Here is a 20,935-nt window from a genome sequence, read left to right on the forward strand (position 1 = left end):
ACTCTAGTGCAGTTAAGATTTTAAGAAATGAAATTACTGTCAGTATTTTATTATTTATTATAAATTTGTGAATTAATAATTTCTGCCAGATACTCTCTTGGGAATAATAGATTTTTTTTTCTTTTTGATAATTTGGGGAATATTTAGGAATGTCTGTTGACTGAAATGAAGTTGGGTTGGGGAAGAATAAAAAAGGAAAACAGCCTTCAATTGACTGGATTTCAATATAATTAATAAGTGTACAGTTGAAAATGCTTAAATGTTTTTACACCTTTAAACTGTGTATATTTCGTTGCAATTTTAATACATTTATCTGTAACTTGTAGCACAAATGCAGTTCCCGCTACAGTGAAAAGTTTGTGCTGCAACTAGAGGAGGAGTTGGTTCAAGCCAGACTGAATGAAGCTGAATCTCAGTGTGCTCTAAAGGAGATGCAAGATAAAGTCCTAGATATTGAAAAGGTAATAATATTAATGTTCAAATGAATACTGCTATTGCTACTATAATATCACATTCTAATATACCATTTCACAGTTTTAAAATTATCTTCCTCAAAATAATCCTGCAAGTTTTTTCAAAAACTGAAACAAAAAATTCATAGTACTAGGAATGAAGAAGAAATTTAATGACTAAAAAGTTCATTTTAGGGGTTTTGCCTATTAGAATGGGTCCTGAGAGAAAGAAACTAGAAAATGACTCACAGAAGATCCCCCTTTGCCTTCTGTGATTTCATCAAATCATGGGATCTTAGTAAATTACAGCAATGTCATTTTATTGTTCTTTATTTATTTAGATATTCTTTCTGATTTTGAAAGGATATGAGGCATTTTATGGCCTTAAACATGGTACAGAATGGTACAGTTGGGAGTGGAAAACAGCGCAGAAGCTATCTAAAGAGGAATAAAGAGATGAGGTCTTGCCAGGAACTTGAGAGAAACTAAATATCATATGAGTCCTGGATGGACCCTCTCAATGTCTTAGCAACTAAAACCAAATGGAAAAAAATGCATTGGGTTTTGCATAGTTACTTTTTTACTTCCAGAGAAAACCTAGAAACAGCTCTGTGGTTTGAGCTATCGTACATTCATTGCCATAGAGAGTAGTTTATCATCAGTTACAGCAAGACAAAAATTGCTATATTTGGCAGATACTCCCCAGTATTTAAAAAGCTGATCTTAAATGATACAGACTTTAACAAATCTGAAGTTAATGCATTAAGGGACCTACTAATGGGTTTTGTTATTGTCTTATTTTGAGGGTACTGATCTCCATGTATTTTTCCATAGGAGTCATACTAATGTTCATATATGGATTAATGCAAGTATCTGGTGATATTTTTACTAAAAAGTTTTTCATCCTTTCTCCCATTTTTCCTTTAGTTGCAAATGCTAATTATATGCTGCCATATTTGCATCAATTGTCAGGATTCTTCAGAACTAGATTCAGTGTTTACTTGGAATAATTGGCCTATAGTGCTCTGCAGTACAATATTTGAGTCTATCAAATATTTAAATGAGCATTTTAGATCCACAGTTCTTTCAAGACAAAAAAAGATCATCTCTCTCTCTCTGTAGCATCACAGAGTTTTCTTAAAGGAAACTGAGAGGTCTGTGAGACTAGTTCTTGCCCAAACAAGACTCCTGTCAGTGACAGGGTGATCTGGAGCTCTGGAGCTTCAGATTTTGTTCCTGCTGCTTACTGTTCCTTGGGTCTCAGGGTTCTCAGGGGTAAGGTGAGAGGGCTGGCCTGGAACATCCCCGGGCCTGAACAATTCTAAATCTACAAGCATTGGTCAGTTAGTCAGCTGGCCTTTAAATGTACCACTAAAAATAGAAAGAAAGGAGATCCCACTGTCTTTGCTGTTGGGTTATTTGACTTGATAAAACACTGTGTTTCCTACCCTTAATTTAGACTTAAAAAGCTTCTATTGTAAATACAGTTATGGAGATAATTTTATTTAATAGTCAATGAATATTAAGACAGTAATGTAAAGGAAGAACTATATTTACTTAAAGTGTTTGCCACTATCTTGGAAAATGTTCTTCCCAGAGATCAAACATTCTCTATCAGTGGTCTTGTTTTGCAAATGCTCCTATCCAAAGATGATATTGGAATGATTTTATTGAGCCCCCAGTAATTTCTCCCTGAAATCTATGATGATTTCAGTCTGCTTATCTATATTTGCAGAATAAAATTAATGAAAGAAATCTATTACTCAAAGTTGACTCACAAAATATGTTTGTGTGTGTCTGTAGGAAGATGGGATGGAAAGGGGAAAAGGAGAGAGTAAGAAAGAGAAGGAGAGGAAATGAATGTAAGGGAAGGAAGCAGGAAGAGAGAAGGGGAAGGGCAGAAGGAGAACGAGAGTGATTAAATTTGGTCCAGAACTGAGTCACAAAAGAAAAGTTGTATTTGATAAATTTTCATTCATGCCAAATTGGTCGGTGCCACAAAAGCCTATCACTTTAATAGAATGGTATTTTCTTCTAACATAATATGACTATGACTCATGAGTGCCATGGTCTTAGAAATTAAATTAAAGCTGTAACTCAAGGATGCATTATATAGTAAGTAGATCACAGCATGTTACTTGTTCACGAAAATGGAATAAAAGATACCTGGGACGATTAGGGGGCCAACTTAATATCACCAGCATTGATACCTCGCAGCGGGTGGTGTAAATAGGCAGTGAGCATAGCCCAGAGGGAAGCAGGAGAGCGGGCCGGTGTCTTCTCTGACACCCGACTTCTCCCTGCAGTCAAGGCCCATCTTGACAGCCTCAGTCTTGTAGACCTTTCCTCAGACTGTGGGCCATGAAATGCGTTTTGAAGAATTAAAATCGTACCTCACTTAAAACATGATGGAAGTGCACAGAGTGGGTACAAGCAAATTGTGGCAACGTCCGAGGTAGGCGTGACAGCGCATCCGAGTAAGCTAATCAGTAATGGGCCAGGCCCCCTGCCAGGGCGAAGGGCAGAGGTGGCAGAAAAAAGTGAGGGAGGGCCCCTCTGGTGAACTTGGGGGGCATGGACAGGAGTGGCAGATGGGCCTCCTCAGAGCAAACTCTGTGCTGAGATCTCAGGCTGATCATTGGGCACAGGAGGGGGAATGTTTTGCCAATTCTAAGGTTATATAGAAACAATCACTACTCCCAGAGCTCAGGCCTCCCACCTAATTTAACCCCATGAGGTGGGAACATACCCTTAGCCGGCAGGCTAATCCATAGAGGAGTTTGGCCCCTAAAAGCTATAAGGAGATCAGGAGCCATGGGAGAGAGAGACACGATGTGTGATGGGGAGCAGGAGAGGGGAAAGAAACTGAGGCAGAGTGCTGTGGTGGACTTTAACCCAGGAGGGATTCAGCAAAGCGGGCGTGAGCCAGGGAAGATTTATAAGGGTGTTTTGACGTAACTCGGATTTCTGATGACCTCCACAAGAGGTGGGACTTTGAGACTAAACTGATTCCTGTCAGTGCCCTTCTCCAGGGAGCAGTTCCTCTGTTTCTCTGTCCAGGCCCTCATCATTTCCCAGCTCTTCTAATCTGTTAAAGAAATCTTTTGAAAAATAGTTTGGAACCCCTAAATAGAACTCCCTAAACTTATAAACATCAACTGATAAACACTTTGAGAACAAGATGTTCATAAAATTCTTTACTTCTAGATAGCTGAAAAATTGTCATAACTATTATTGTTATTTATAATTTAAGTCCTATCAAGTTGATCTTGAAAACAATCTAGATGAAGATTTTAAGAGATTTGTTCTTGTATGAAATATGTAGCTCAGAGGCTAATCCTCTGCTATTGATTAAAATCAGTGTCACACTTACCCTACTCTTTGCAGAAGTTTTTTTGGCAAGGTGATTAGATTTTTTTCTTTTTAAAGATTTTAAAACCCCCAAAATTGGACTAATTCATTTCTTTATAGCCAGTTTGGGTCTGTTATAGACAAGTAGATTCTTCCCCTCTCTTTGGGGATCTCTGGGATCAGCTCTTAAATCTATTCTCTACTTTCCTTATAGTGGTACCTCCCACAAAATAGAATGCTTTCCTTCAAGAAGGGGCTGATATCTTCTAGAGTCGCTTTCAATGCTCAAATTAAAAGAGGATTTCTCACACACTATTATTAATGATTAGAATTCTATAATTATTTTTAGCATTGGAAGGGACTGGAAATCATCAGCCCCTACTTGAAGTCTCCAATATTCTCAGCTTGACAGCCAAGAAATTGTTAATGGGGATGAAGTAAACATTGGGAGGATCTTTTTAAAGCTTTTCATTGATGAAGAGGGAAAGTGGATCAATGCAAAAGAGGTAGTAGCGCAAAAAAAAAAAAAAAAAAAAAGACCTTTTTATGGTTTTGCCCTAAGTACCTTAAATAGAATAATAGGATGACTTGATTTTTATCAGATTAGTGAAGCCAATGGAGTTCTCCTAGGGTGGCCTTTAATTTCGTTTTCTTCTCAGCCCCCAGTTTAGACTACCTAGATTGACAGGCTACTTCCTTAAGCTCCCTGCTAGTACTCTTGGGCCCCCTACACCTACAGGACAATCTCTACTCCTTCCCCTCCCCCCAGGAATATAAAGCTGGAAAGAGGAAGCTGTAAGACATTCCTGTAAGGCTCAAGGCCCAATTGTACATCTTGCAGACTTTATAGAGTAACATTTCTTTGGAATCAACCTGAGTCCAAAGGGATCACTTCAGGTCAGCAATGAAACACCTGAAGGTTGTCTCACTCATATTTTGGGGAATATAGGTGGTAAGAATGATGTAACCAGCATCATTTTGTCCTAATTCTCCATTTACTACATCTGACCTCAGCATGAACTTGAGGATCGGTTTACAACAGCTGTTTTCCTTCAATGTCTTATTTCTACCTGTAATTGTCCAAGGACTTTTTGCTCTTTGTTTTGTGTCACAAACAAAGTGTGTTTCCTTTTAACTAGTTGGGTTTTTAACAAGTAGAACATATTCCTTTATTTCTAGTTAAGAGTGAAGTACATTTTCTTTAACAGACATTTTACATCACCAGCTCTTTTGTAACAAACAGCCTTCTGCTCCTTGTCTAATGGAATGAACAAGAGATACATGTATCTGTGTAGGTATACATGCATGGGGTGTGTGTATGTGCGCTACATGCAGGCGCAGTGTCTCATTCTGGCTGTAAAGCTGCAGTGCTGCCGTCTCTCACTTCTGGCAGTTCTGGTCAGCAAACTCCAGGGTTCATCTGAATTAATGATGGACATAAGAAAAGGCAGCGCATTAATTTTTCAAGAAATAAAGCTCATAAAGTAAAAGATTGAGAAAGAGTTATATAGTGAATAAAGAACTGATCTGGAAGTCACAGAGACCTGGTTCAGAGAGGTCTCAACTGTGTTGCACACTGCTTGTGTGGCTCTGAGAAAAGCACTTACTTCTCATCATCTCATGAATATTTCTAAGATTATACATGGTAGAACAGTTCTTACTCTGTATGGGTAGTTTTCTTATATGGAGTTTCCTGTATCAATGAAATCCCAGGTGCAGGTGAAAATAAAATAGACCAAGCTTGGATTCTGCTGCAAAATAGCTCCCAGATAGAATAGTCCATTAGTTGTTTAGGTTTTGCTTTTTTCTTGTTTCAGAGAAACAATTCCTTGCCTGATGAGAATAATATTGCAAGTCTTCAGGAGGAATTAATTGCTGTGAAACTGAGAGAAGCAGAAGCTTTGATGGGTTTGAAAGAACTCAGGCAGCAGGTGAAGGATTTGGAAGAACATTGGCAGGTATTTCCTCCCTTGTGTGCACAGTCATCCAGGCTGTGGAGGTGGGATGGGCTGCGTTTGGGGGGCTGAGGATGGGCCAGATGGGACTCACGGAACTCAGAATGATCTCAGCCAGATGAAGGCACTTAAGAATGGCTCCTCTCCTCTTATTGTCATGCCTCAAGAAATGAGGCAATATTTACACTAATTGGAAGTAATTTTCTAAAGAATTCCTTTCTAATACACTTTGTTTTCATGACATTAAGTGTTGGCCAGTATCATGCATCAAACAGATGTGTGGTATGGTAAACATTTCATACGGCCCTTGTTGAAAATTGATTCTAGAATAATAAATTAGGTTAAATCTTGTTATTAAGATACATACTTTTTCCACCAAGAAGTTTTTATTATAGAAAGAAATAATCTTTAACTTATTTGATTAATATTTTATTCATTAAGATTTTTATTTAACGTGGACAGTGTGCTGTGATGCTTTCGACTTGTCTTGTCTGGAGAACGAGTCTGGTGTGTTGCCTTTATTCCTAGAATTGTGAGACTCATAATGTTCGGTGTTTTAGCGCCATCTAGCTCGAACTACTGGGAGATGGAAAGACCCACCCAGGAAGAACACGATGAATGAATTGCAAGATGAACTGATGACCATACGGCTCCGAGAGGCTGAAACCCAAGCAGAGATAAGAGAAATAAAACAGAGGATGATGGAAATGGAAACACAGGTATAATAGGGAGCATCCCCGAGCGTAATTACAGCTATGGATAAAGAATGTTTATGGATCAGTCCACACAAGTGGGGTTTTCTCCAAGCCTCCAATGGCTAGTCACTTAGATTGTAATATTTTTAGGTCCAAAGAACTTTTAAAATGTGTTTTTGGAGGCAAGATGGAGTAGTAGGAAGCCTATGAAACTGTTGTGAAAGGTCAGCTGCATCCTTGCACTGTTAGTCACGATAGACAAAGATCCTGTTCCCCTCCAAATAAAATCAAGTTGAAGGTCACTTAACAGTTACTGTTATAGTACAGTACATTGGTTTAAAAAGGACTTTTAGAAGTATATTTGTCATATGTTGTGTATTGGAGTATAGAGCCATGTATTATTCTAGGATGAAGGAGATTTAAATTTTCAAATTTGTTTTTATTCAATCAGCAGGGGGCACTTTGAGCCAGTAAATTATTCTGTTGCATTTGCTTGACATGCTGGCACTTGGGAAAAGCTGGTTTTCATATTTGTTCCACCTTGGAAATAAAGGGCTCCTTGGGTGAGACCTCTGAAGAATTTATCCAATGCAGGCTGTCCTAGACTTGGGTTAGGGACAGAAGGCTTTCCCAGAACTCATTAATAGTCTTGAGAGATACATGTCAGGCTTGTGGCAGGAAAGTGATATTATGCTGTTATTAAACACGCTGCTACGTGGTTTTCCTCTTGGTTCTGGGAATTGCTGGGCCTCCCTCACTGGCAGAAGTTGCTCTTATGCAACTATTCACATAGTTGGAGGGGAACTATGGTCTGATGGCCATCTGACCCTCTTTATGTGAGAGTGAGTGAACCAAGGCAAGGGGACTCTAGGTCTGCTCCCAGGAGAAGTGCAAACCAAGGACGATTGTGCCTTAAATGACAGAAGTAATGAAGGGAAAGATCCTTGTCCTTGAAACAGGATTTCCATGTGGTGGGTAGCAAGGATCTTCTACTCCTGAACATTTTTTCCTCTTCAATTCCTTCCTTTTTTTCAGAGCTCTGGCTTTGACAGATACTTTATTGCCCCTGTTAGTATGGTGGGAAAGAAAAGAGGAGGTTTGCTTCCTGGCATCACTCAGAAGAATTTATGTTAGTATAATGCTTTACAGTTTTCTATTAGGTTTAGAGCATCTGTTTTTGAAATGAAATAATATGCAAACCTTAGTGTTTGTTAATTATTTGGCTATATACATATTAATTATAATATACATTTTAAGATGGGGGCATTGTATATCTTTGATAATTAAATTTAATTATTGCAGAAATGGTAAACTAAGCTAAAATATTGGTTCAGAACTTCTCACCTCCAGTATTTTCATGTTTATATATTAGGTTTCTAGTCAGACTAGAGTTTTTGACTCTTTCAAAATTCTATTTAAAATTTTTTTCACAAAATTTGAAGTATGTATTAAGCACAGTTGGCATATGAATGGTACAAAAAATTTTGTAAAGTCCTGAATAATAAAATAGATAAGTAAAGAATGTGTTAAAACTTCAGCATTTCATGTCTCGCTTCTGACTTGCCTTTATTTTATTTTTTTTAATTATTAGAACCAAATCAATAGCAACCATTTAAGACGGGCAGAACAGGAGGTGAGCAGCCTGCAGGGGAAGGTCCAGTGCCTTTCTACAGAGAATAGAGAATTACTCACCCAGTTAAGTGAAGCAAGGCGCAGACAAGCAGAGACGGAATACAAGGTAAAGCACGCTCCTTTTTTCCCTTGTGGCCTGTCCAGAATGGGGTCACTGCAGAAGCTTGGCTCCAGACTTTCAGTCTTACTGGCCCTATTCCATATCCTTCCTTGGATATTCTCTCAATGTGCTTTCTTTTTACTGTCCTTCAGAGACTACCTAGGGAAACCAGGGAGAAAGACTGGGAAATCCTGAATTCCCTTTGGCCCTGTGGCCTTGAATAAGTCCTTTGACATATTAGGACCCCAGGCAACTCTCCTAATTCTTTTAGGTTGCAGATCCTCATTGAGATTTCTCTGTGCTAAGGAAATCCCAGGTCTGAGTACCCCTCCCCTCCAAAATCTTCATTTAGACAGCAGCCAAGTAAAGAAGGCTTTGGGAACCCAAATAACTGTTCTCTTTCTAAGGGAGTAGAGCCAGAATGAACCATTCTGGAAATAGGTCCTCCTTCTTTGCCCAGAAATGATTAGATCTGCTCTTAGTATGGAGTGGCAATCAGAGAAGAGTTAAGCAGGAAGCAGGGAATGGGTGGAAAGGAATTAAAAGGTCCTTTGGAATCACTCAAGTTGCATAAAGCACTGTGCAGTTTGGAAGCAGGGATCTAGTGGAGAGGGGTGCTTCCATTTCCAGGTATCTGTTTTCTCTTTACACCATAAGATATCCCTTAGATCATTACTGTGGCTTGACTTAGATGGAAGTTGAAACATTAACAGCAGATTCAAATCTATAAAAACTTGCACACTCAAAAACTAAGATCTGTTGCCTTCTGCATTATCTATTTTCTCATTAGTGCCACTAGACAATTATTTTCTATCTGTTCTTTTGGTTTTGGTCTCATTTAACAAGGAACTTGAGCATCATCAGTTGAATTAGAAAATACCAATGATTAAAAAAAGGATTTAAGATACAAATCTTCACATCTACATGTTTGCTTAGGAACTGGTGAAATACAAGATGCCATTCTGTTTGTTGATGAAAAGAAAATATTTTATTTAGAGCAAAAAATATCTTTAAGAATCTTTTTTAAATAGAAAGCATACCAGGCATATATTATCCTTGATACATATAAATCCAGAAATTATTCTGTCCCTTGGTCCTCTGAGAGTCATAATTGAAGCATAAAACAAAAGCATTTGTTCACTAGAGGTGAGCCAGTACCATTGAGGTTGTCCCATTGCAAATCCAAATAGAAGAATGATTTTCCCCAAGTATCTAGGCACTCCTGGATGTTGCACTGATTGTAGTAAGCCTCAGAATCCTTAGACAATTCTTCTTAATGAGATCAAATGTCACTCAAAATTTCCTCACTCTTCCCCCAGGAAAATTCAGATAGATAAAAGATGCCTAGCGCTCAAATTATGACATGAAATTTAATGGGCAGTTCTTTGAATAGTTAATCAGTATAAATGTTTTAAAGAACATTGTTGCTAATGAGAAGGAAAAGATGTGGCTGGATTCTCTTCAGGTGCAGTAGGTGCAGGGCTTTCAGTGATTGCAAGCCACCCCCTAATCAAAAGCCCATTTTTTTCCCATATCAGCATTTTCTAGGTGACATTTGATGGCTTGCTTAGCCCAGATCAATATCGTCTCGGAAGAATCAGGGATGTTGGGTACTTACAATGACAATGATGGGAGGGCAAAAGCTGGTGGCAGCACAGCATCTAGAGTGACTTGTAGCCATGACCTAGGGCTATTGCACTGGCTTCCAGGAAGCATTTAGTGATGTGCATTGGGTGGATCCTAGATGGAAGATGAATGGAAGGACTTGGGGTACCAGATGAGGCACCCATCCAGGTGGATATCTAAGGTAAACCCCTCCCAGTTATGAGTCAGTATTAATTTTAGAAGCTCCTCAACCAGTTTTTAACCTGAGACCTATGACCTTGTTATAATTGGTTCCTTTGGTAAGCCTGTGTATTTTACTTGATGGATTTATTTATTTATTTATTTATCTATCTATCTATCTATCTATTTATTTATTTATATAATTTTTTATTGATAGAACCCATGCCAGGGTAATTTTTTACAGCATTATCCCTTGCACTCACTTCTGTTCCGATTTTTCCCCTCCCTCCCTCCATCCCCTCCCCCAGATGGCAAGCAGTCCTTTACATGTTAAATAGGATACAGTATATCCTAGATACAATATATGTGTTCAGAACCAAACAGTTCTCTTGGATTCAGAATTGGATTCAGAGGGTAAAAATAACCCAGGAGGAAAAACAAAAATGTTTACATTCATTTTCCAGTGTTCTTTCTTTGGGTGTAGCTGCTTCTGTCCATCCTTGATCAATTGAAACTGAGTTAGATCTTCTCTTTATCGAAGAGGTCCACTTCCATCAGAATACATCCTCATATAGTATCATTGTTGAAGTATATAATGATCTCCTGGTTCTGCTCATTTCACTTAGCATCAGTTCATGTAAGTCTCGCCAGTCCTCTCTGTATTCATTCTGCTGGTCATTCCTTACAGAACAATAATATTCCATAACATTCATGTACCACAATTTACTCAACCATTCTCCAATTGATGGGCAGCCTTTCATTTTCCAGCTTACTTGATGTATTTAAAAACATGATTCTGAGAATGCATCCATAGGCCTCACCACCAGGGCTCCATGATCCAAAAAAGATTAAGACCTCCTGTGCTCGGAAATGGACTAACATAGAATTAACCAGTATAAAGATATTGGTCTGGATCATAGAATTTTGAGTGATCCCAAGGCATTCCCAAGCCATCCCCACCCAAAAAAATCCTCAATTTCTAAACCTCAACCTTCTGATAGTAATTTTATGTGACCATAAATGTGTCAAAGAAGCTCAGGCTCAGAAGAATTAGGATTGCTTTTTGTGTCACTGGCAATTAATGAATCAGTCAGTAACTAAGCATTTAATAGACATCTGTGAAGTTCTTGGCACCATTCTAAACTCTACAGATACACATCAAGTAAATGAAACATTCTCTGTATTCCAGAAAGATACATGGTATGTATGAAACTATAGAGCATATTACCAACAAAAACTTGGGCTAAGGAAGTATGAAATGTTATTTCTGCCAAAGGAAACCTTTACTAGCCTTGAGGCAACTAGGGAGTTGTAACAAACTGTGCTAGAGTCAGTGGACATTAGCACAGTGTCTCATCCACAGTAGGTGCTTAATAAATCCTTGTTAACTTGACATTTCTGAGTGCCACATTGGTATTATATATTAAAAGAACCACCAAAAAGTAACTAGCAAGTTGGGTGGATCTTCTATAAAGGATCTATGGAAAGAGTCATGTATCTATAAGAATCACATAGGATGAGAAGGTATGGCTGAATTGCAGTTTTTACTGATATAGGGAACATCCCCTAAATAAGGTGGTAATTTATCCAAGTGCATCGTGCATTTGTTGTTCAGTTGCCTCAGTCAAACTTTTCATAAGCCATTTGGTGTTTTCTTAGCAAAGGCACTGCATGCGGTAGTTTGCCATTTCCTTCTCCAATTTGTTTTACAGATGCGAGAAAAGAGGATTGTTATTTGTCCAGATCACACAGCTAGGAACTATCTGAGGCTGGATTTGAACTTGTAAAGTTGAGTGCATGTGTGCATCATGCATAGGCCTTGAGTAATAAAAGAGCCACAGTTTAACCAGTGCCTTTGTACAAACACTAAACAGAAATACTTGGAAGAATGCTGACCCTCTAACTAGATTTTTATCATATAAGGGATTAGGGATAAGAGGGAGATACCAGAGCGGTGCTTCCATTGGAATGGTGAACTCCTGATGAGAAATTTTTCTTCACTCATACCCATCTCAATGCCTGCTCTGCAAAAAAGTCTTGGGGAGAAGCTCTTCAGTTGGGGACTTTCTAATATTCTAATAATTTTGCTTCTAATATTTTGAGGGCTATATTTCCATGTAGTAGATTATCTTTGTTTTTGGTTTTTTTGTTTTTTGTTTTTTGTTTTGGTTTGGTTTGATGTTTTTTTGGTTATCTTTGTAAAGTAATATTTTATGCATTTAAAAACATAGCTGAGAAAAGTTTCATGATGCTCCTGCCCAAGGGGTGACCCACACAAAAAAGTTCAGAACCCTCCCCCCCCCGTCTTAGAGAGTTACCTGAAAAATGAAGTAATTTAGCCCCTATTCCAGTAAAAGCTTGGCTTTTTAGCCAAGCTGTGCTGCTGCTGGATCTCATGCCTTTGTCATTTCACCTAGCACAAAGTAAATAAATACTATCTTTTGAAAACCCATCTGAGTATAGGACAGAAGCTTTAAGAGCTTAAAAATGAATTTACATCCTTTTTTCTCTAATCCAAAGTAAAAACCGGTTTGTTACTAGTTTTATTTTCATTCATTGTATTGATCTCTGTTAATATAGATAGGCAACTGTTCTGTACCTTGTATCTCATAGATGCCTTGGACACTGAGAGGTTAAGCAGATGCACAGCTAGTATATGTGCCTGGGTGGAGAGTACATCCAGGTCTTCCAAACTGAGATCTGCTCTCAATTCATTATGCCAGAGTATGTGATTGATGCTAGAATATTTTATATAAATTCAAATGAACATTCTACAGAATCCATATTTTATTAGGTAATCTGTGCATCTACATGAGGACAAAAGCTTTTCTTTCATCTTATTTTTCATTTGACTTTTCTCAAAAGGAAAATAAAAAGTTTTTTTGAAGAAAGTTTTATGATGTGGAGGTAATTCATTTATTTTTCTGAAGTTGCTATACACATGACATTGAGCATATATATGCAAGCTTTAACATGGATTACTGGCAGCAGTGGAATTTTTAAAAATAGGTTAGATAATAATCTTTCCAGACCAGGTTTGGTTGTGGTCCTGTTTAGAGATAGGGGATGGAGTGATAACACTTAGCTATTCCTTCCTGCTTTATTGTTCTATGATAAGAAAATAACAGACTTTCAGTGGTGCATATAAAGCTGTAATTCCATCAACTAGTTCTAGTGACATCGCAAACCTGAGTGAAGTTCAAGTGGTTTATCAGTGTCACTAAAAGCCAGAGATGAAATTACATCCTTATAAATATGTAGAACTGTTTCAATTCCAATGACAGAAATCTGTATGTGAGGCTGACATTCATACACACCAAAGAGGAGCTTTTTGGTAAATAACTTAGCTTATTCTCCACTTCCCTCCCCCCTCCCCGCCAAAAAAAAAATTATTGAACAAAGTTACATTAGTTTAACTTGTATGACTTCACCAGGTCTCTTGATGTTTCAGCTTTAACTTTAATCTTTTGGATTTCAAACCTTATATTAGTGTAGGGTTTGGCAGTTTTCAGAGTAGATGTTCAAAGTCTCTTAATGGCCTTTGCTCCTAAGCTAATAGACTAGTAGCATTTATTCTGATATTTAAATAAGGAAATGGAAGTTAACAGACTTACCAGCATTCACACTCAATCAGACCCAGCCATGTAAACCACAACTGGATCTTGGAACCAAGATGCACGTTTTATCCTTCATTTCTCAAGTTTTACTTAAAACAGGAGTTCTTCATCATTTTTGTTTCCTGGGGAAGTCTATGGACTCCTTATCAGGAGAGCATTTTAAAAAATAATACACACTTGAAGGAAATAGTAAGGTTTGGTTAGACATTACTGAAAATAAAGCTATGATTATTTTTTTTTTTTTTTTTGCCATCCATGTTCACAGACTCCTTGAAACTGGATGTATCCATGGATCCCCATGGATTTCAGACACCATATTAAGAACCCTTGACTGTTATTTTTATAACAGTATTTCTAGAATTAATGGAACTTGTCAGAGGCTTAACTTAGCATTTTATTAATCAATTACAAGTTTTTTTCATGGCCAGAAATTTATTAATTTCTTAATGGAAATGTTTTCTTTGTGTCAGTGAAATAAACAGATTTGAAACTTGCTGCATACTGATAATAGTCAAGGACTGCAGTTTGTCATTATTTACTGAGTGAATCTGTGAGATCAGTTCTAGGTGAGGAATAGAGATGCACTGTTGACTGCTTGTTGGACACATTTCTCCCTGGCTTTTAATTCATTTATCAGTTAGTATCTAGCACCTTGCCAAACTTTTAAGGATGCAAATGAAATGAAGGCAGCAGCAATCCCTGCTTGTGTTCTGATTGGGAAATATTAAGTGTGTCTGTGTGTATAAAGCATGTGGATACCATAGATTGAAATGAAGAAAAGAAATAGTGTCCAGCATTTAAATACTAGGTCACTCGAGAAGGAAAGTGCGACAGCTAACACGTCAGAAATAGTAACACTGGAGCTTTCAGCTGTTTAACATTATTGAATTCTAGTGCAATTTGGACAATCTGTCATAATGACTAGAATTAACAATATGTTTGAATAATTTTTAAAGTCATCTTATCCTCATATGCTAAATATGACACTTCATATAAATGTATATTAGATTATAAAAGTAATTTTGGTTGATAAATATGGAGACTTGAGAATTTTTAAATTATTCTTCATCATCACATAAAAGTGCAAAAAATATAGAACTTTTTAACGATGACTGCCAATTTTTACCAAAACAATTTGAAAAATCATTTTATTAAGGAAAAACATAATACAAGGAACAGGGAAATGTTCGAATTCATTTCATCACAATCCTTATTCTGAAGCAGAATCTTTTTTTTTTTTGGTTCCAAAAGCTATACAGGGAAATTCATCTTTAATTTATACTTAAGTCCATCAAATGAAAGGCATTCATTAAGTTCTAGTCTATGCCTAATGAGGCATCTGTCACATATGTATTTTGAGATATAATCCTTTAATTCTCCAAAATTATACTTTTACAAAGATAGACAAAAATATCAAAAATGAACTAGACTTTAAGGAAAGCAAGACAAACATTAGAATATAATGAAAGCATTCTGTTGACCATTAGATTTCTGAGAGATCCTTCACAATTTTCCAATTAGAAATTTAATTGAGCTAGAATAATAGGGGCTGGCTAGAATATTTCTAGACAGTGAATGCCTTGACCCAAGTTAATATTAATAACCTCATTTGTACTACATATGGTTTAATTTAAAAGGATAAATTTGTCTACACTTTTGGAGTCTTTCTTGACCAAGTAGATAAACTTTGCCTTGTTCCTATGGATCACTAAATATGTGGCAAAGGCATCGGTGCACACTTCTGTTATTGCAGGTCTTTACAGGGTGAGCCAGGAGAATTTTGTCATGTTATCCTGTTATGTTGTCTAGAATGTAAATCTAACTTTCACTGGTATAACCCACAGTAGTAAAAACTGTTCTTGTGTTGAGGGACTTGGGTTGGGCAAAGGGGACCTTTGTAATTTTCATTTTATTATCTAACCCCACTACTATCATCATATTAGTTGGAGTGCAAGAAAAAGATACCAAATGTCATAGCCACTGTTTCTTGACTTGATTGTTCTTCCACCTTTAAAAGCAACCATGGTAAACTATCAAGACACATATCAAAATTTGCTTAAGCGTAAATAGGACTATTTAGGTAAAATACTATGGCACATGAAGTCATTTTAAGTTTAGTCGATGGTGTCCTGTTTGTTTTCCTTAGCAATGCAATTTTTCATGTTTTCTGATTTTAGAAGAGATTTACTTCAGAGAACTGTGCCCACCTGTTCATTGCTTTCTCTCTCTCCCCAGAATAAAGAGGAAGTGATGGCAGTACGTCTTCGAGAAGCAGACAGTATTGCTGCAGTGGCTGAACTGAGGCAACATATCGCTGAACTGGAGATTCAGGTACCTGGTGGGAGAGAGGAGCTGCTCTACAGCGTAACGGGATGGGGTTTGTTCCTTTCTCCTGCGTTCTCGAGCCTTGCCTAGCATTAGCTCCCTGCCAGTGGAGGCTATTCTACTTCTGTGTGGAAAATTCAGGGCAACTAACAGAGTTGTTTACCTAAAAAAGATGGTGTCTAACAAGCCCTCCCACTCCTGACTTTTCTGACTGTCAGTGCTCGGCCATCAACTTCTTTCTACTGTAAAGTAGGGGTAGGTGCAAAGTTCATCTGAGGGAAGTATTAGTTTGTTATGTGATGGCTTACCAATTTTCTGACCCCATTTTTTCTTAAGGCAAGCTACTTGTACTTGCCTTAGAACAGGATCCCTGGGACTGGACTCTGGAAACCCTGCTTTTAGATCTCGCCTCAGACCCTGCGCAGGACACGCTGTCTGCTTCAGTTTCCTCTTCTGCAAAATGGAGATGGAGTTGCACCCACCTCTCAGGGTTGTTGTGAGGATCAAATGAGAAAATATTTGTAAAACACTTAGGATAGAACGTGGCATATGGTAGACATTTCATAAATGATTGTTCTCTTCCCCAAGGAAGGAATTTTCTTCTCCTTAGTCTGTCCAGTGCTGTTGTGACTCACGTTAGTATCATTACAGAGAAATCACTTGCAGAACTATTGTGTGCTAAGCTTTGTGTTTTATGGTCCTCTGACTAAATTATCTGCTTTTCCTACTTTTTCTTACTACAGGGAGTAGGACAAGCACATTCCCTTTGACTTCCTATTTTCAAAAGGTTGTAAATTTTTCTTCTCTCTTTTTCTAGTGTATGTTAGTCTAGTCTATCAGACACTTCTTCTTTGTATAAAACTTCCTTTTTAATCTTCTTTTTGTCCTTAAATTAAATCTCAAAACTGTGCTTGGTAAAAATGAATCCTTTAAATTTCAAATTTCAACATTCAGATGACTTTTATTGCCCAATTAACACATTACTTCTCCATCTTTAATCTAGATTATGTATAAAAATAGGACCCTTTTATTATTTGAAAATTAATAAAAGTATACTTTTGTATTTCTTTAGAATATTTTTCACAAAGTATATTATTCAGGTAACATCATGCTTGAGCACTCTTATGATGTATTTTTCTTTAATTATCACTGTTGTCCTTATTGGAAAGTTGGATATGAATTTATGTCATCCTTTGGCATTTTTCTTCATATGTCCTACCAATAGAAAAATAAAATAGGAGCTTTAAATGAAATATCTTCTGTGATTGCAGTATAGTCGAGGAGATGCTAATTTTGGTCAATACTTGCTGGAGAGTATCAAAGGATTTAAGATGGCTTACACACCTTAAAAAGTTATTTAAAACTATCATTATTTTATAAAAGAAAATGTAAGAAAATTTACAGTATTAATTTATTGTTATCCTATTAATACTGTTACATATATGGCACAGTTCAAGAAGTTTCATAATGACTGACTTTTTTTTGTTACCATGCAGTAATCCGGTCCATGACACAGTCTTTCTGTTTGTCAGGTTTTTAACATGAACTGAGGCATTCTTTCCACTGAAAACAAAATATTCTTTTTTCTTCATCTTAGGAAAACTTCAGTATGTCCATTTAAATTCCACCAGGGGGAGAACTTGTCTTTAGGCCTGGAGTTTGTGTTCTGAATCTCAGTAGACCCTTGCTCTTAAGGAAGAGAGAAATTGATTTACTAGCCAGTGCTTTCTCCACATTTAAAAGCTTCATTTGCAATGTGCTCTTGCATGTAGCCCTTAAAGTGAAACTTGCAAACAATTGACATTTATTGGCCAACTTTTGGAACTACTTGATTTCTGTAAGGATATATAGCAAAAGGGGCAGTCATTGGTAGTTCTAACTGCCCAAACTGTGCACATATGGAAGTGAAATTTTGGTAATTTTAGAGGCTCCTTGGTGAACTTTGAGAGTATCAGAGCATGAAGAGCCCTAGCCTTGGCATCCGAAGGCACAGAGTTCCAACTTCACCCTATACTTTCATGTGACCTCCCTAGGCTATTCCCAGGGAAAGTGATCTCCCAGCCTCAGCCACCAGCCTGTGGTACGGGTAATGACACTTGCAGTATTTGTAATACTGTATTTTGTAAACCTGAATATGCAAGAAAAATGTGTGTGGTTATTATTCCTGGTTAGATTACTTTCACACAGCAACTTTTTATAATGTAGTGCTGCAGTTTACATTGATGTTTCATTTATTTGGCGTCATTTGGAAATGAAGTATTTCACATAAGTGAATTTTGAAAGTAAATACTCATTCCTTTTAATACCTGAAACTATTTGTATTAAAATGCTAGGTTCTAGGAGGTGGGGTGGGGGGGATTGAAAAAATTATTCCAAAATAGACTATATACTTTTTTACCTTCTTAAACGGAGTTTTAAAAAAAAAAAAAAGAATACAGATTGTCTGTGTTTTAGTCCTGGCTTACCATGGAGATTCAAATATAGACCATTTACTGATCACATGAAAGCAAGACACTCTGAAGTAATTACATTCTGTTGTTGATCATTTGTTCTTTTGGTGTGGTTCTTAACATTATGGCATTCATAAATTGGTTTATTAAGTTACTTTAAGCATGTATTATAATTTATTTGAAAGTGATTACTGTGATTGAATGTGATGATAGATTGTTAGAGGACCAGAATCCAAGCATCAGAAGTGATTTGCAGAGCTTAAGAATCCAGAATTTCCAAATACTGTGACCCTGATGATCAGAGTTCTGACTCAGTTTCTTTCATTTGCTATATAGACTACTTTTTTCTAAAAAAAAGTATATGATAAATTAAACATGTTATTTTTCAAAGCTGTCCTGCTTGTCTGTATTTCCTTCTGAACTTCCTACTGTTCTCTTCTGTGCATTTTAAAAATGCTTTGTTGACTCTCTTTTCTTGCTTTTTTGATAGGTAGATAAGAGTATATATTCAACATTTAAATGATATAGCACAATGCACTAGAGATAAAAACACTAGTGGACTAGACAGTCCCAATCCTCAAGGAGCTTACATTTTCATGAGGAAAGATAGTGTAAAAGGGCCTGAAAGAGGAGGGGGAGGAGAGGACTTGCCTCTACTTTACCGATCCTTTCCTTCTCATTGCAAACTCCCTAGTCGGCCAATCAGCAGAAGCTGCTTTGTCAAATGCTGTCAGCCCAGTGCTAAATCCAAGGACCTTTTCTCAGTCCCGATCCTGTAGAGCTTTTGATATTTACTGAAATCCAACTTCTTCACCCCAGACACCATCAGTCCTTGACTTCAGTGATAGTATTCTTTCCTGGTTATCCTGTTACCTGCCTTCTTCAGTGCTCTTGTGTCCTCTTCTCTCACACTCTTATTTTCATTGGAAATTTCATCAGCTCCTATCATTCAGATACCCCCTTTCTACCCAGATCTCTTTATCTCGGTCTAACTTCCTCCTGAACTCTGGTTAACATTGTTCTTCATTTGTTTGTTCTTAGTTTCACACATGTATTAGTATTTTGCTAATCATCTGTCATTTCACACTCAGTCTTGACCCTTGCCTATCTCTTCATTTGGGACAAGATGACTTTCAGGAATAGGGACGCATTGTCAACTGCTTGCTGGACACATTTTGCCCCAAATGTCCCTCAGGCGTCTCAGACTCAACAAGTCCAAAGTGGAGCTTGCTCTCTTCCCCTCAGACCTGTCCCCATGGGCACCTCCATCTTGCCAGTGCCCCAGGCTTGTCATTTCAAGGTCCCCCTGGACTCTTCCCTCTTTTTCATTGCTTCCTCTTCCCTGTTATTTACCGTTGTATATCCCCAGCCACTTTTCTTATGACCCTTGCTGCACTCACGTGATCCCCACCCTCTGCCAGCTTTCCCCACTCTGGTTCTCTCTGGTGGAGCCTCATACCCGCTCATTCACTTCCCAGGCTCTTCCCTCTCCAATCTGTTTTCCACTCAGCCGTCCTTGTGACATTGCCGAGGCCAGTGGTTCTCAGACATTTAGGTCTAAAAGTTCTGGAGGACCCCAAAGAGCTTTCATTTATTCATGTTGCAGCTATTGCTGTTCATCATGTTAAAAATTATGCTATCTGAGTTGTATCGTGAAAATTGTTTCATCCTCAGGGTCTCCGGACTGCACTTGGGGAACTGCCAATCTCTAGGATAAAGTAGAAGCTCGCCAGCTGGGCGTTTAAGGTCCTTCTCTGCCCTCCCAGCCTAACAGTCTGCTACTGTTCCTCTTTATAAACCTTCCTCTGCTTTTGCTGGTTGGGTCCAGGAGATGCTTCCTGAAATGGCCATGACATCTCCTGGTTGTGTGCCTGGTGCCCAGAATATCTCATGGCCACCTGGCTCTATAGGGGGAAGGGTGTGGGGAGGACAGACTCTCCTTACAATGGAAATCCTTCTGCTTTTCTTTGTATTGCCAGCACCTTGTACATATAGGCTTTGCCTATTACAGGTATCCAGTAGAATTAGGCCCAAAGTGGAAGACCTAAGTTCAGAGGCAGCTACAGACCAGCTGTGTGACCCCCTCTGCTCCCCCCACTTCCACATCTGTATCATCATCATCATCGTCCCTACTTCTGTAAGAATTGCACATGCCCCCAGGAACTATGCTGTCTGTGGGGTTTTCTTGACAAGATGTTGGAGTGATTAGCCATTTCCTTCCCGTAGACTTGCCCAGGGTCACCCAGCTAATACATTTCTGAGGCCAGATTTGAACTCAGGTCTTCCTGAGTCCCAGCATGACCCCTGAATCATCCAGCTGCTTTTTTGTGTGCCTCATGTAAGAAATATTCTGCTATTGGGAAATACCTGTTATTTTCTCTTAAGGTCAGCTCCAAGTTTGCATGGAAATGTGAGGCATCATAATGTCAGAAAAATGAGGACATTTATAATAGTAAACAGAAGAAGTTGTTTTCAGAGTTGAGGGAACTAATGTGCTTAAGTCACTTGCCTTCCCATTTACAGAGCTAGAACCTTCATTGTTCTATGAGGTTCACAATCTTTCTCTCCCTGCC

At 38.0% G+C, this 20,935-nt stretch overlaps 1 protein-coding gene across 1 annotated transcript in view; it reads left to right on the forward strand.

Moving 5' to 3' along the window:
• The window catches only part of EVI5 (ecotropic viral integration site 5), a 214,395-nt gene that overhangs the window by 135,275 nt on the left and 58,185 nt on the right, over positions 1–20,935 (forward strand). Inside the window, 5 exon segments of the mRNA XM_051999991.1 lie at positions 327–461; positions 5,621–5,761; positions 6,319–6,477; positions 8,045–8,191; positions 15,823–15,918. Of these exon segments, the coding sequence (XP_051855951.1) occupies positions 327–461; positions 5,621–5,761; positions 6,319–6,477; positions 8,045–8,191; positions 15,823–15,918 (678 nt within the window).

This window comes from Antechinus flavipes, chromosome 4, assembly GCF_016432865.1.
Source record: "Antechinus flavipes isolate AdamAnt ecotype Samford, QLD, Australia chromosome 4, AdamAnt_v2, whole genome shotgun sequence".
Taxonomy (NCBI): domain Eukaryota; kingdom Metazoa; phylum Chordata; class Mammalia; order Dasyuromorphia; family Dasyuridae; genus Antechinus; species Antechinus flavipes.